Source organism: Lates calcarifer, linkage group LG15, assembly GCF_001640805.2.
Source record: "Lates calcarifer isolate ASB-BC8 linkage group LG15, TLL_Latcal_v3, whole genome shotgun sequence".
In the NCBI taxonomy this organism is placed as follows: Eukaryota; Metazoa; Chordata; class Actinopteri; family Centropomidae; genus Lates; species Lates calcarifer.
Window position 1 is genome coordinate 25,837,087 of NC_066847.1, and position 16,733 is coordinate 25,853,819.

General features: G+C 39.2%; 1 protein-coding gene across 2 annotated transcripts in view; it reads left to right on the forward strand.

The window, feature by feature from the left end:
* The window catches only part of adcy2a (adenylate cyclase 2a), a 68,568-nt gene that overhangs the window by 46,346 nt on the left and 5,489 nt on the right, over positions 1-16,733 (forward strand). For both annotated transcript variants that reach the window (XM_018685286.2, XM_018685277.2), the window contains exons 17-25: positions 2,953-3,090; positions 3,973-4,092; positions 4,202-4,386; positions 10,278-10,362; positions 12,225-12,383; positions 13,516-13,662; positions 14,030-14,140; positions 14,263-14,377; positions 15,719-15,843. In XM_018685286.2, the coding sequence (XP_018540802.1) occupies positions 2,953-3,090; positions 3,973-4,092; positions 4,202-4,386; positions 10,278-10,362; positions 12,225-12,383; positions 13,516-13,662; positions 14,030-14,140; positions 14,263-14,377; positions 15,719-15,843 (1,185 nt within the window). The remainder of the gene's footprint in view (positions 1-2,952; positions 3,091-3,972; positions 4,093-4,201; positions 4,387-10,277; positions 10,363-12,224; positions 12,384-13,515; positions 13,663-14,029; positions 14,141-14,262; positions 14,378-15,718; positions 15,844-16,733) is intronic.

The following is a 16,733-nucleotide window of genomic DNA, read 5'->3' on the forward strand; positions in this document are numbered from 1 at the left end:
ATAGCTAAGGTTGAGAAGCCCCTTGCTACCTTTTGTCAACTTTATTTTGCATTGCTGGACTGTGCTTTACTTTGTGTCATGTAATTGTCTACTTTTTGTGGAATTTGCAAACACCCATCATATCTTATTCTAGGGTTACTGTGTAATAATTTATATATTTATATAATTTATATCAGCCTGGAGCTCATGGATTCTTTGTGAATAAGAACATTAGACTCCATAATTAAAATTCAAGTCTTTTCCTTGGCACAGTTTTGCAGAGGTGTTTCAAGAACACTTTCAGTTTCTTTGTCCCAGCTTCATTTCACAAGAAGAGATCAACGATGAAATGATCCCTTAATCTCCACTGTAGCGTTTCAGGACAAAGTTAGCTGTCCATGTAACATGTCAGATATTTCATCAATCATTTGAAATACTCAGCGTAACTCGCTTCTTGACATTTTTCCATTAAATTTATAAATGAGGGATACATAACTTTAAAATCAATATAATATGATGGTCCCTGCTGAATTTAATGATTGCTGAATTTGAAAGACACCAGCCAGTCAGCTGAATTTTCACAGCAGCAGCAAAACACCAGCATGCTTTACTGTGCATGTGCCTGGTTTTTCCATTGTCTGTAACAAAATAAGCTTTTTACCTACTTAGCTTTTCTCCCAGACACCTTGGCAATGTATTGTGGGGAATGCTGGTGGGTACCTTAGAAAGGTCAAACATGGTTATTCGATCAACTGACTTGAATATTCTGCTGGTTCTGTAACTTGACATCTTGCACTTAAATCAATCTTGACAGATTATTTTGTTCTGTATTTCAATTTCTGTGTTTTATTTAAGCTCTTTCTATTATTTGAACTACTTGTCCAGGGGTGAAAATTGTTTGGCTTGTTTTTAAAACATAATGAGGTGTCCCACTAGCCTTATATTTCCAGTAATCCTGCTGGTGCATAATACAGTCTGCCATTTGTAGTTTAATGTATTGTATGTACATCCCTGACTCAAATGTCACATCCACTCCTCCCCAATGTAGCTCAGATATTGCTCTGAGATGATCAGGCAAATGATTTGGGCTTTCACTGTCATTGTCTTGCAATGAAACATTCAGTAGAAAGTAGTGCTACAGAGATGAAAATAATTGACTGCAACAGTCCAGCCAGCATTTGCTGAAGCCTGGGAATGCATGGATGAAATTTCAGTAGCTGATGCTGTAATGTGTGTCCTGTCAGGAAATATTGCTGGGTTAAAATGAGGAGCATGATTGCACAGTGTTTACTGCTTTTAAAAATGTAGAAACAGTAATAATGATTTGATAAGTGATGTAGGACAAGGCCGTCAAACTCACTTTAATCCTGGGCCACATCAGCATTGTGGTTGACCTCAAAGGGCCAGTTGTAACTGTAAGGTAACGGTAATAAGCCCCACCAAGTTCTCCCAGGGTAATTTCATTTTACGTATGGACTAATCCACCTCACTGAAGATGTCCCTCTCCCCTGCCGTCCCGTGCATGACGGCCACATCCAAGAGATGCGCTGTATCAGTATTGTCAGTGCATCTAGCCATTAGCTGGAGAACCGCACACTTTTTCAGACAGATTTTCCACTAGTTCCCAGACTCTGTCTGCCAGAGTGTTTCTTGACAAGCTAACATTGTGAAAAGACTTTCTCTGGTCACATACCTTCAGCAAACACTGCTTTAAAAATGCACCTTCTGAAAAACACTTAGTTCAGGCGATTTCTTCAGCCACAATAAAGCTGGTTTTCACTGTTACAATGTTTTTTGCTGACACTTCTGCAAACATATTCTGCTGAGAATTCTTGGACCTTCTGTTGCTCTTCTCGGTTGCTAAGGTTAGCATACTTAGCTCCGTGCTTGGTGTCTAAGTGTCAATGTGAATTGTATTTCTTGGCAACTGCCGCTGTCCCGTAGCAAAGAAGACATATCAGCTTGTCTCCATTAAGCACAAACAGTGCTGCCGGTGGCTAGATGCTGTCCATTGCACAGGTAACAAAATCGAGATGCATTCACTGTACTCATGTAAAGTGATAGAAGACTGTATTTTATGATAATCATAGTCTTTGAAAGCTCTCGCAGGCCACATAAAATGATGTAGCGCACCGGATTTGGCCCCCAGGCCTTGGGTTTCACACGTCTGATGTAGGAGGTGGATGCTAGGTAACAACCCCTTTAGCTTTGCTTTGCTTCAAATGAACATTGGAAAGTTATCATTACAGTCTAACTAAAGAATTTGTTGGTATATACTGATTGCTTACATCATTATATACATGATGATATCACTAAGTCGTCATTTTATAGTGCTGTTATTGCATGTACCGTAATTTCCGGACTATAAGCCGCTACTTTTTTCACACGCTTTGAAACTTGCAGCTTAAACAATGATGCGGCTAATTTATAGATTTTTACGGGCTAACAAGCTTCATGCTGGAAAAACATTTAGACACCTGCGGCTTATAGACAAGTGCAGCCTGAATGTGTACTTTTTTTTTCTTTTTAAATTTAGTGGGTGCAGCTTATAGTCAGGTGCGCTCAACAGTCCAGAAATTACAGTAGCTATATCACAGCAGACACCATTAAGTTGATAGGACCCCTCTCTATGTAATTGTATGCCTCTTGAACATGTTGACTGGCACTGCTGAGGCAATTAGGAGTTAATCAATATTGGGAGCTCCAGTGTGTGAACTTGTTATGCATTTCTTATTTATATCACAGCTGTTGTCCTCTCTCAACAGAAATAGTTCATTTGTTGTTGTACATGTGTCTTCTTATATCCATATGTGTCCTATTTACTTATTTTAATTAGTTCACCTGTGCCTCTCTGCCTCTGTGTGTGTTTGAATGTGTTCACGACCTTCAATATCTCAGCTCTCAAGTCCCTTTCTGTACTTTGACTCAAAGGTTCTGTTATTTTTGTGTTGTTGTGTGTCCGTGTCCCTGCAGCACTGCAGTAAAAGCGCTTCCACTTCTTGGATGTGGCTGCTGAGGTCATCAGTCATTATTGCCAACAAGCCATGGCCTCGCATCACTCTCACCATGACAACCACGGCTCTAATACTCATAATGGCAGTCTTCAACATGGTAAGCTTTTATGTGCAGATACTGCAGTAAGGGAGGGGTTACCAATTAGGGATTCGCTAGAAATGAAGTATCACAGTGTTTCCGATGGCACTCTTATTTGTAACTGCAGTGTAATTAGAAAGGAATAGAATGCAACATGTTGCATGTTACAAATGAATAGATGGATTTTTTTTGCAAAATTGCTTTTTTTTAAACAAGCTGGTTTTCTTTTACCAAGCAGTCTATCAGCTGGCTTTTTCAAATATGAAGATTATGGATGGTTATGCATAACAGTGCCAGCACTATTTACATGCAGTGATAAAGGAATACTCTTACGGAACGTTTATATTGTTATTTTGCTCCGCTCCATTAATTTTCTGATTTATCTGATAGAGGTCTATTTTTGTAGAGAGAAAAAAGACAAAATAAAAAGGGCTTGAATAAAGGTGGGACAGTAGCCTGAGGCTTGTTGGGAAGTTATGTGATAAAGCACGGTGTCAGGACCCTGGTTTAGACCTTCACACAAATCGATTCCAGAGATTATAATCTTGTTTTGTGCCTGACGTGGGTCAGTCGCTCAGGGCGGATGAACCAAATTAACTTGGCTTTGCTCAGTGGGCCAGCCAATCCTCATCTTATCCAGCAGGTTCACTTTAAAGGACATTATTGAATGGTTGTCACTATTGGCCACTTATCTATCAAGATTCTGTTTTCCTCCTGCAAATAAAATGTAGACTAGTTTGTCTTTTCACATGCAGACATGCAGGGCAAGCAGACAGGGGAAGTGTATTTATAATTGTGTGATTTGTTTTCTGTGATGCCTTTTTTATTTTTTATTTTTTTTAGCACTGTCCAAAAATGAGACAAGCCTTTATCCTCTGCCTTTTTTCTTTTAATTTCTAGTTTTTTCTGGAGGACAGTGTGTTGCCTCCAGTTCCTGTTCACAATTCATCAAATGAAACACAGTTTTACCATAATGGACAACTAATTACCTTCACTGACAAAAACAATTTCTACCTTCCTGTAAGTGAAGATAAACATTATCATAATCGTGATTTTCTATAAATTCATTGTCCTTGATAACTTTTGAATAAGTCAACCAATCTATTTGTCTCTTGTTGTATCTGTCTAGTATTTAATTTACAGCTGCATCCTGGGCCTGATTTCTTGTTCAGTATTCCTGAGGATCAACTATGAGCTGAAGATGATTATTATGTTGACAGCTGTTGTGGTTTACAACATCATTATTCTGCAAACACACGCTTCCCTGCTGGATGAGTATAGCAGATTCCTGTACAAGACTGAAAGCCTGGACAGGTAGGTATACAGTGACAAACAGATACTGTTCAAGGGATTGTTAGAGAGGGATATAGAGTCAACATGGGTGAAGAGAAAGAGTTAAGGAAGTTGTGTGGAGATGACATCATTTGCTAGTAATCCTGTGGGTTTCTGTGTAAATGGAAAATCATAGTGATATGAAGAGATATAATATTTGGAGGTAAAAGGAGAGAAAGAAGGTCTGCCTCGAGGTCCTCCTCCAGTCGGTCAGCTATAGAGGCACCCAGGGGGCATCCTGAAGAGGTGACAGAACCACTTAAACTGGCTTCTCTCAATGTCAGTATTTTCCCCACAATGTTATTTTTTTCAACCACTTTCTACTCTAAGCCCCTACAGATGGGAGTTGGAAACTCAAGAAAACATATCAGCAACCCATTGATAGCTTTTTTTCATCTTAATGCAGATGCTTTTACCTGATGCATTCAAGTTTTCTCCTGTAGTGTTGAGTGTATTGACAGTGGTCAGTGTATTATAGGTTATGCTACCTATAATATGTTGTTATGTTATGCTACAGTTTATTTTGTTGAAAGTGGATGTTTATGTTCAGTTATTGAATTGTAGCAGGTGAACAAACATGAAAGGAGATAAAGATGAATAACATTTGCCACCATTAATGCAGGATTGTTGTCCTACACTATGGTGGGTTGTATCACACATGACATTGTTTAGCTGGTTGCTTTTGCATTTTATTAATGAATGAATGCATCCCACTTGTTTGTTTTTAATAGATATTTTATTATGGTAATATGATGTTGCAGTATTTAGTGAGATTGTATATATGGTGCCACTCCAGATGGTGAAGCTTGATCGAACATAGAACTCACTTATAGCAGATACTTTTTTGTGTTCATGACATTTGTATACCTTTGTTACCATGTTGTGTCACTAAAGAAGGGCAGTTCTCAGTGAATTTTCCTGGCTATGGTAAATAATATAGGGTTCTAATAAATATAGATTTGAAGATTTCTAGAGCCTTCAAGTAACACCTGATCAACCTGATTAAACCAATAAGCAAATATTCATAATCCCACAAATGCAACGAGTTTGAACTCTCAGCAGAGGTCTAATCATGTCACATTAACTCGGAGTGTTCCCTGCAGCTTGTTGGTGGAATGAGAGAGCACTTGTTTTCTATAAGGTAATTGAAATGCAAATGTCATGTCAGAGTTTCTTCTGAATGGTGATAATGTTTGTGTAGCTGAGATGATTGAATCATAAAATGCAAGTCAAGTTAGTTACAGTCTGTCAAGTATTATGATCTCAAGGATCTGTCATTAGTAATTCTCAAGTACATGAGTTGCAGTCCCAGTCATTTACAAGTCTCCATAATAATGCAGATTTAACAACTGTTTGGTTTGTTTGAAGATATTTCACTGCAGACTGAATATGTTGTAGTATTTTAAATAGTTACTGAGTACTGAGAGTACAGAGGATAATGTTGAAAACTAATAGAAATATGCAATTATTAACCTTCATGTTTTAAGACATTTTTTTTCAGTTTGAAATTTGAGACAGTTGATGAACATACAAGTCAAATGGTAGGAAACACACCTATAAGATCAGAATAATTAACAAGCAGCAGCGTCTGTCTCAATAGATGAGCAGGCAACTGATGTGTAACAGTTTGCCAGTACCTGAGTACAAGTTGCCAACTCCAACTACTTTCCATTAATGTGCTCCTCACATGTCATTGTCATTCGCCCAGTCTGGCTCAACTGAGTTCCCCATTTAGTGCAGTCACTTAATTTTGTATTCCATACCACATTCCTACATCCATCTCTGTTGCCAGCAGCACAGGAAAATAGCTCCTTAATAAGGATGAACTGCATAATGAGATACTAAAGAATGAAACCAGTTTCTTGGAGACATTTTAAAAGAGAAGTCTTGCCCATGGGTAAGTCACACATGCCATGTGGAGACAAGTAAGGCCAAGCAGTGACATATGTTTAATAGAAAACAGCCCTCAGAGCCTACGTAACCAATGTGGTTTGTTGTTGTCAGTTGATTTGACAGCGATATGCCATGGAGAGGTTTAGTTCTGGAAAAACTGTTCAGTGGAAATAGGGAGTTTACTGAAACAAGATGTTGATTGTAAGGCAGGAACTTTGGTGGCATAATATAAAGTTAGCTGACATTGGTTTTGTCTACAGTAATTCATGTTAGTCTCAGTTATTGTAATGAATATTCATTAAATCCCTACATTATTATATAGCTGAACTCACTGATATCTCAGATAATTGAAAGGGATCTGTTGTCCTTAGAAAGACCTAAAATAGCTTTTTTTTAATCCTGTGCCTGAAAGTTCCAAACACGTACTCTAAATGAAGTCTACACATTTTTAGTGGAGAGATTTTTTTAATAGTAAATAAACCATTAACATTCTTCATTTTACAGGAGACAATTAAGTTATATGTGACTGTGCCATGCTTGGATTAATGCATCCATTCATTGCAATATGCAACATACTTAAAGGGTCAGTCCAACATTTTGGGAAATATGCCCGCTGATATTACATTGCAGTGTCTGATGGGAAGTTTTTTGTTCCCACAGATGTCTGACTTGTTTAGCTTTGTCCAGAAAAAGTTAGTCAATTAAAAGTGCACTCTGTGTGTGCACCACACACAGACACACACATGGAGCAGCTGCAGTGAACCAGCTGAATTTAAGTGTCTGTTTTTAGTCTACCTGGTTAGTTTGCCACTAATCTTAAAATCAGGCAAATTCTTATAAACTTTACTTGCTAAGATAAACCAGTCCCAGTCAGTGGCATTTGAGACTTCTTTTCAGTGAGATCTTGAGTTTACAGTGAAATTTACTGTTATGAATGATACTGTCTCTGCTCTAGAAACAGTATTTGGTTGTATTTAAAATATGACTCCATTCTGCTCCTGTTCTGAAATTACTTTTTCAAAAAAAGATAAACTGGGAAGAAAAAGTTATTAAACAATGAAAAAGAACCAGTAACAGTATGAGCAGGATTGATGGATAAAGATAAAATCCCAATCATACCCATCCCTACAGCTGATAAGTTGCTTCAGCCTTACTCTAGGCAGATGAGCAAATCACTGTTAAAATCACTTCACTGTAAGTCTTGTTTAACCTGTGATATTTTGTGAATATTATTTTTTTATTGTGCACAGTGCGCGCAATCTCAAAAATGTGAAGAATTACTTTATTTTCTCCCACATTAACGGCAACTTAAATCATTCATGCAGATTTTAATAATACCTTTTCCTTTAAAATGAAACAATTAAATGTTCCTGATGTGCTCCTAACTTTTCCTAAATTTTCAGCAAGGAGCTCCAAGTGCTACTAGAGGAAAAAGTTAGTCTGTAGTGATGACATAATTTCCAGATAAATCCTGGTGCTGCTCCATAGATGGCAAATAATGGAATAAGTCCTTGGACATTATGACAGCACCCATTGTGGTTTAACTGGAAAATGAGATTTTCAGATTCATAGCTGGAAGCTCTACTTGAAAGTAAAAGGGTGTGGGATGTAAGATCTGAAACAAAAGTTATTGGAGACCCCAGCATCAATCACCAATTCACTGTCAGTAGACAAACTTCAAAACCGGTCATCAGATTACATCATCAGTTCAGGTCTGAATTGCCTGATTTCCAGCAGAGGAACACAGGCTGTGTTCAAAAAGTCAAAGAAATGTCCTCCCTAACCACTTATCCTTGACTTCTGTGGAAAACATCTTGAATCAAGGAAAGGAAAAGACAGATGTGGTGCTAAGAGAATCCAATAGAACTTACTCTAGACTTAAAGATGTTATTGACGTGGGTCTGCCATGGGGAAAATACAGTGTTCTGAAGTTGGACTACAAAAAGTGCATCTTCGATAGTTTGCCCTGTGTATTCTTACTGTGTTGTTTCGTTCAGCTCAATTCTTTACCAAGGTTGGAATTGAAATATAAAAAGTAGGTTACCAATCACAAAAGTGAAATGAGGTATTTGCTGCATTGAGAATGGTTGTTCACATTCACCCTCCATATTTATTGACATGAATCCCAATTAGTATGACTGTTTAGAAATAATTGTTAAATCTATGCAAGACAGGCAAAACATGTAAGGCCTACAAATCCCCTACTGTACATATCATTCTTAAGTTTGATGTTTAATCAACATCATCAGGCTACAAAGTAAGAGCATTTACTCAAATTACTGTGTCAAAGTGCAATTTTGAGGTCAAGTCTTTCCATTTTATGTTACTTTATACTTTCACTCCACTACATTTATTTGGCAGCTGCGGTTATATAACAAGCTTTTAAAATATAACGCATTGTTAAAGATTAAACCAGTGGTTTCCAACCTTTTCAGCTTCTGATGTTTTGCAGTGTATAGTCAGGGTCACATTTCAGATATCTACGAGTTGCAAACAGCTCCACCAAATATCAATTTTTTTACCCGATGATCCAACATCTCACCAAAAATTAAACATCAGCGAAAACTCCAAAAACTGAAAACAGATATGTGTATCATAACCTCTTTCCTCTCCCACTAAATTATTTGGTTTATCTGGTGTCCCTGCACATGAAACAATAATGGTGCGTTGTGGAAGAGGAGAGGAGAGAGGAAGCATTGAAACACCTTTCTGTAGCATTTAGAGAATTTGACCAGCTCTTATTGTGGCTTCCACTATTATCATGTCATTTCAGTCACCTAGGGACCTTCCTATAAGCAAAAAAGACTTTTCGACTGTAGCCAGTGTCTCTGTTTTTGTCGTGATTAACTTTCCTGTCAAAAGCAACTGAAATAGCATAATGTGATTTCTAAAGAGCTTTTCCTCTCACTAAGCCAGTAAACTTCACATATCTTTGGTCAGCTGTTACAGCTAAACAGGAAAGTGTTTAGTGTAGAACTGGCAAATTGAAAAGCTTTGATCATTTCTGTGGTTGAAAAACACTTCATAGCTATCACTATTAACTTTTCATTAGAAAAAAATCTAATCATACTTCCTTGCTGTGCTTTCCAGCTCTGATTTTTCTTTAAATGTAACCTCCTAAACCTGCTGTCTGTCCTCGGTCACTGCCGGTAATCGTGAGTAGAGAATTGATTAGACGATGAACCAGGCGAGTGCAGAACTTGCAGGCTATTTTCTCTGTTGTCTACCGAGCTCTGCCCTAGATAAGAGTAAGAGCCTATTAATATGCAAAATGTGCTAGCAGAAATTAGGATGCAACAGTCCTGTTAGAGTCTTATCACACATTCAGAACTTAAATAGGGGCAGCCAGACTCCACTGCTAAAAAGAAAAATCTTTGTAGATTTAAATGATACAATCTGTGCATTTTAAAATGTTTTTTTAACACAGACTCTCATACAGTATATTTTGGGCATTGAGTGTGCACAAGTCTGAGTGTGCTTGAGCATGTACAAGTTTTTTATGTTACATACATACAATAGCTGTAGCTTGGTTGGCTGCCTATCTCTGCCCTGGACGTGTCCTGTTTTGAGTGTTATGATGGTGGAAAGATGAGAGCTTGAAGTGTATTTATAGTGCACAGTCTTTACATATGGTGAACACTGTCTGTTTATTGCATCTTGAGAAATGTTTCCAGTCGGTGCAACCTAGCTGGGAAGTAAATAGTAAACAAGCTCTTGTCACAACAAACCAGAAGTGACAGTCAAAAACAAGTGACAGCTTGGAATGAAATGGTCTGCTAACTAATCATGTGACGCATGTCACAGACTATTGTTTGCAATCTGAATCTTTAATTAAATGTTCTTAATCACATCTCTCTTACTTTTTCACCCCCTGCTTTACTTTGATCTTTTTTCTATTTTGCCACTTTTCACTGTTTTTCTGTCTTCCCACTCTTTTCCCATGCACAAACACATTCTTTCCTTTTTCTCTGCCCTTCAAGACCAGGAGTTCTCAAAGACCTGAAGACTATGGGCTCTATCTCCCTCTTTATCTTCTTCATCACTCTGCTTGTGCTTGCCAGACAGGTAAGTTCACACTATAATAGTTTGAATGACATTGTCTGTCTTTTGCTGCACATTTTCACACCCACAGCAATAAAAGAACCTTTCAGCTTTGCTCTTACATCAACATCACTGTTGCACTTTTTATTTCACCACATAGTTGCTGTTCTGTTACCTACTGTTGTTTATTTTATTCATGATTTCTCCCAATTTGAAATGGCTATTTTTCCATGTGCTATGGTCCTGTTAGAAGAAGAAAAAAACCCAGCTCCCCATTCATCTTGTAGATGAAAATCTTTGCACAGCTGAATAGACAGCAGAGGTTTTTGGTTGCTGTGCCACATGAGAGAGGCATCATGAGACCAGTTTGTCTGGCCTCCCTTCAGCCACTCATGGGCCAGTGATTTACATCAGCAAGGCTGCTGTTACTCAGGTGGCTTATTGAGATTTACTTGGCAGGAGATCCAGGAGAGAGATGGACTGGTCACTCTGGAAAGATGTGTGCTGCTCAGTCCTTAGCTATTTTCACTGTCTGACTGCAGGGTACTCACTGTACTTGGGAGCAGTCCAGAACTGGGGGACTAATGTGTTTTGGAACCACAGTACAGTCTTGGCCAGCAACAGCATGCATTTGAAGTTGACAGTAATCCTTCCCATGTAAAGCTCTTTATATTTTGATTACACAGGTGTTTACATTCTTACTCCAAGCTAATAATAACATATAGTAGCTAACACAGTACATGTAGGTCATGTCATACAGTGTGTGACTTTGTGTAGTACAGAATAGACTAGAACACAGGATGAAGTTACAGTTCTGTCAGTGAGAGAAAACATGCAGAGTAATATTACTGTTTTATATGAGAGCTTATTAAATGGGATGCAGCCGACACCTACAAATAAACGAACTGAACATTTAATGTGTGGTGAGCAGGGACACTTGTTTGGCATCACAGTGCACTGAACATATGTGTTCCATGCATTATTTAGTGTGATATAAATAGGGTTCTTTCCCACGACTGTTGACACAGTATAAATTCCCAGTGGAAGCTTGTGTTTCTGTGAATGCCTGAAGCCTACTGTCTCTCAAACTATGGGAAATGTGATAATAAGCTTCCTCCAAGTGCTGGTGGATTTTGATATAGAGCCACAAATTTATACATGAATATTAAACAGATTGAGTTTTAATGGTTAATAAATGCTTTTGCAGAAGACAAATTATTGATGTGCCCAGCTCAATGAAAAGACACCAGTTGCAACCATCTGTGCAGCAGAAATAACAGATGCAATTTATTAATATCTGTTTAGTCTCACACATACGGCTCTGATGTGTGTACACACTTTGTCTCTGCACTGCCTGCCCTTTTTTCTTTCTGACTGTAATAAGTAATTATATTTCTAATATCAGATCATATCACTTTTCTCTGCTTGATGATTTTACCGTCAGATCATCTTACAAACATGCATCTTTATCAAATCAGTTTGTGTACTGCTTAGGAACAGACTTAAATAGTCTTCATCGTGGACCAAGCACCTCAGCTCTGGGCACCACACAAAATGAAAGAAAATGAAATGGCACATTGTACCCACTAAAGTCCCATCTGTCCTGAAACAATTTACTCTCACTTATTCATTATGTGATTTAACCTGTGGCACAAAACTCACTGTATTCCTGTCTTTTTTGATGGAAGTTGAATGAGTCTTTTTTTTTTTTTTTAATTAAAAAAGAAAAAGATTTCCTGTCCTTTTCAGTGTCTCATTTTCTTTTCTGTCTTTTAAGCCTTGGTGGAGTCCATACTTGTAGCTGTTAATGTTTCTCTGTGACTTGATGGAACCAAGCTGTACAGCTGTACCTTCAGTCTCCTCACCTCTGTGTCCTCTTGTAACAGAATGAATATTACTGTAGGTTAGACTTTCTGTGGAAGAACAAGTTCAAGAAAGAGTGTGAGGAGATTGAAACCATGGAGAACCTCAACCGGGTTTTGCTGGAGAATGTCCTGCCTGCACATGTCGCAGAACACTTCCTGGCACGCAACTGGAAGAATGAGGTAGGCTTTTATTCCATTTTCATCACAGATATGTAACATCATGCAAACTCTGTTCCATCAGCTGCACAACTGATGTGCTTTTTCAGTACCAGTGGCTATATGCCAGGATCCGTTACATTCATTAGCTGAAATGAGGCATTGCAAAAGCAGCTTACCTCAAACACAATCTATATTCCAAGTCAATACAACAGATTTGAAATAATGTATGTACATATTTTATTTCTTTGCTGCCAATCATGTTAATTTTAAATCCACCCCAAAACCAAAACAGTAATTGTTAGTACATATGAGATATTTCAGCAAGGTGTCATAAGAGTTTCTGCAGAGAATGTGAATCATCCAAAACCTGAATGAACAACTGAGCTGAGTATTTAGGTTGTAAAAGTACATGAAATGCTTTGTAGTAGATGGAAACTGTAAATTAAGCTGATGTCTGTTTTAGATATTCAGGCATACACATGCTCAAAATTCAGACTTTTTAAAATGGCACTGGCACGTGTAATGTAGTATTAGTATGATTAAGTACCTGTAATGACAAAACATTGAGAGAGACAGTGAGTCAGAGACTGACTGTGAATTTGCTGACTTGCCTATGAGACTTTTATATTCATCATTCTGGATCTTATATCCCCTGAGTGCTTCTCACTGTGTCAACTGTGAAAAGTAAAGTTTTACATCTGAGGAAGTTTAGAGGACGTGGTATCCTTGAGGTCATGTAAGTTTAAGTAGGAACGCTGCCTCTGCTGCAAAAAGTCTGAAGAGTCAGCAAATGACTCTATACTGTCACTTGAACAGGATCCAGGGGGAAGTTGTTTTCCTAATGGATTTTGGCTGTTACATGGATGGTAGTTTGGGTGATTTGCCTGCTTTCATTTGTCCGTCTGGTTTATCACTAACATTTTGTCTTCCACCGTGGTCCTACTGAGGAGTGACGTTTTTAATTGAGTACTGGCAAGTATTTTTAAGCTTAAATATACAGAAAACTCTGACATGATCCAAATCTAACATTTGTCCATCAGAATTGTGTCATCTGTATTTCATCTGTGTTGAAAGTCTGTGGTTTATCAATTTTATAACATTGTTTTGCAGCTGTCTAAAGTCTGTATTTTGTCTCATGTTTTCTGTCCTCCAGGATCTGTACCACCAGTCCTATGACCTGGTGTGTGTCATGTTCGCCTCTATCCCAGACTTTAAAGAGTTCTACACGGAGTCTGATGTCAACAAAGAAGGATTAGAGTGCCTCAGGCTCCTCAATGAAATCATTGCTGATTTTGATGAGGTAAATTACTCCCACTCTTGCAACCTTTACAACATCCTACACATACACCAAAATGCTAGGACCAAAACAGGATGTCTTTTTCAGTAGATTTTACTGTTTTTATAGTAGCATGTGATCAGACACAATGATTGGACTGCAATGTGTAGGATACCTATTGTAATCATATCTGAATATTCTGAGAGGCTTTAACTAGCAGACCGGAAAGAAAGAAGACAAAACAGCAATGCTTTTTACAAATGTTTTAATTTGTCCATTTATGCACACAGAAAAGACGTGTCTGAAAATGACAGCATGAGCCATCACTTCTGCCATAAATAGTCTCATTTGTTTCAGCTGTTGTTTGAATGGCACGTTTTTGTGTGTGTAGCTGCTGTCCAAACCTAAATTCAGTGGTGTGGAAAAGATCAAGACCATTGGCAGCACTTACATGGCTGCTACTGGGCTGAACGCATCACCTGGGCCCGAGTACACATCACAGGTACGTTCATCATGCACAAGCACACACAAGTGAGTTCTCATTACTGTGTGACTGCCACAAAACAATATACATCTTACTAGACATGAATGTTTAACTGGATGTGTTGTTTCACTGCTTCCCAGGAGCATGACAGACAGTACATGCACATAGGGACCATGGTAGAGTTTGCTTTTGCCTTGGTGGGGAAGCTGGATGTTATCAACAAACACTCCTTCAATGACTTCAAACTCAGAGTTGGTGAGTTACACACAAAAGCTCAATTTAAAAGCAAGGTGCTGTGATTACAAAACTTTTTACCCTCATTTTGCCAGGTGTTCCATTGCGTTTTCATTTTCTAAAACTGACTGCACCATAATTTGAATTACTGGATTGTCAGTTACTGATCATAGAGAGAATAGTGGTGAGAAAATATTAACTGCTCTTAACAAAATTCAGCAGTGGAGAGGCTGTCAGACATCACACTGCAGAAGATCAGATAGTATCCCTGCTGCTGGGTCAGAGCTGTAGCCCTCGCAGATTTCAGAAATCATGTTTTTCTGTTGAGAATCACACACACACACTTTGGTATATAGCACAGGCTTTACTTACAGTAATTACAGTAACTGTATGCTGTTGCAATATTAGATATTGCCATGGACATGTAGCCTTCGTATGAATTGAAGATTTTTTTTTCTCCTTCTGGAACATCAATATGCTGTTTTGGTAATTTCATTATATTGACAGAACAGAGAGAGGTGTGTACATGTCTAAATAACAAGGAAATGAAATTCATCAGCAAGACGTAGATATAGTCATGGCAACAGAACAGTGGAGAGAGAGGGACTGACTAAATAGTAGAGGGAGAATTGAAGAGGAAAGCAGGCGGGCAGATCCCAGCTCCCTGCGTGCAGTCAGAGTCAGAGTTCGATACCTTCAACCTGTCTGCAAGGATCACAGCATGGGATGGTCCATTAACTCAGCAGTGTGCGTGTGTGTGACTGTACATCCCTGCTGTTTCCAGACTGGCCGAAAACGCTCTATCAGAGAGGGATACAAGTCCCCACCCACTGGGACTGGACAAAACCAGTGGCTGTGTGCCTGTGTGTGCTGCTTGCACACTTGTGCAAATAGCAATTTCCAGCAATCTGGAAATTGACACAGAGGCCAGAGTGAAGAGAGGCCCAGTGTCATCTCAGTGCTGTGAAAAGCTCCAGAGCCTGCTCAGCAGAGGTGATGAGAGTTCAGCTGCATTTAGCTTCCACTTCATCTTATGTTCTGATGAAATCTTGTGAAAAGCTTTGTTTATTCTAAAAGCAGCAGGTCTCTTGCTGAAGGCCCTTTGGAGCTGCACTCTGGCTGCACTGAATAATTAATCAGTAATATCAAAAGTGGATTTTAATACATCTCCAACAACGTTGTTCACATATGACATAAAAAGAAACAAAAAGACAATTTCTTTTACAATTCATCATTAAAAATAGTTATAGCAGTTTCTCTTTCAGATTAAAAACAAGAATGTGAAAGCGTAGTTGAGTAAATATGGTACAGACACATACACTAAACTGAAATGTTCACAGATTGTTCTGTGTCCTTTGTCAGGTATTAACCATGGTCCAGTGATAGCTGGAGTCATTGGAGCCCAGAAACCACAGTATGATATCTGGGGGAACACAGTGAATGTAGCCAGTAGAATGGACAGCACTGGAGTCCTGGGAAAAATACAGGTAATACTTCTGGTGATATTCTCTAGTTTTCTTAACGCCAACATATCCCATAATCCTACTAACAGATACTGTCTGTGCAGCCAGAGCCTGATAGAGCTTAGTCCTCTATTGCACTGGATGTGGTGTAGTTTGAGTTAAATCCACGTACACTATTGCACTGCTATAAATACTCAGTGGTTAACAGTGTTTATCAATCCACTGTTGACAGTACGTTAGAGCAATCTTTGCTAAAAACTACAATTTGTGGCTGTTTCAGGAGCAGACCTTTTTCGCAGCAGACATGTTGACTTGTCATAGCAGGAAAAGCAAAGGTGAAATAAATTTCCATGAATCGCTACCTTATCGTGGTGGTGGGGGGGGTTGAGTGCCCCCGTCAACCTGGGAGCTATGTTGTCCATGGGAATAGCCCCTGGTAGGGTCTCCCAAGGCAAACTGGTCCTGGGGGAGAGGCCAGACTAAGAGCGGTTCAAAACAAAATCCCGATGATACGGAATGTTTGAGAGTTGGCCACCTTGCCCAGACAAGGCAAACTGGGGCACCTTTCCGGAGCCAGACCTGGGAGGGGAGCTCATCGGCGAGCATCTGGTGGCCTCAGTCCGAACAAATTACATGGAGCCGCCACCCCGTGGACGCACTACCTGTGGGGATAGGCATCGGGGACGGGTGCGTGCTAACGGTTGGGCTCACCTCTACATACAGCATGGGCTCTGGAACCAAAATCCTGGAGAGGGGCTGGACTCTCTCCTTCTCCGGAGTCACCCAAGGTGCGAGGCGCCAGGCAGGAGTGAAGATACTCACAAGCCCCCGACTGAGCGCTGCAGTGTTGGAGTTTTCCCCCTGTGAACGAGAGGGTCACCTCTCTGCGACTGAAAGTTGTGGGGGTAAGGCTC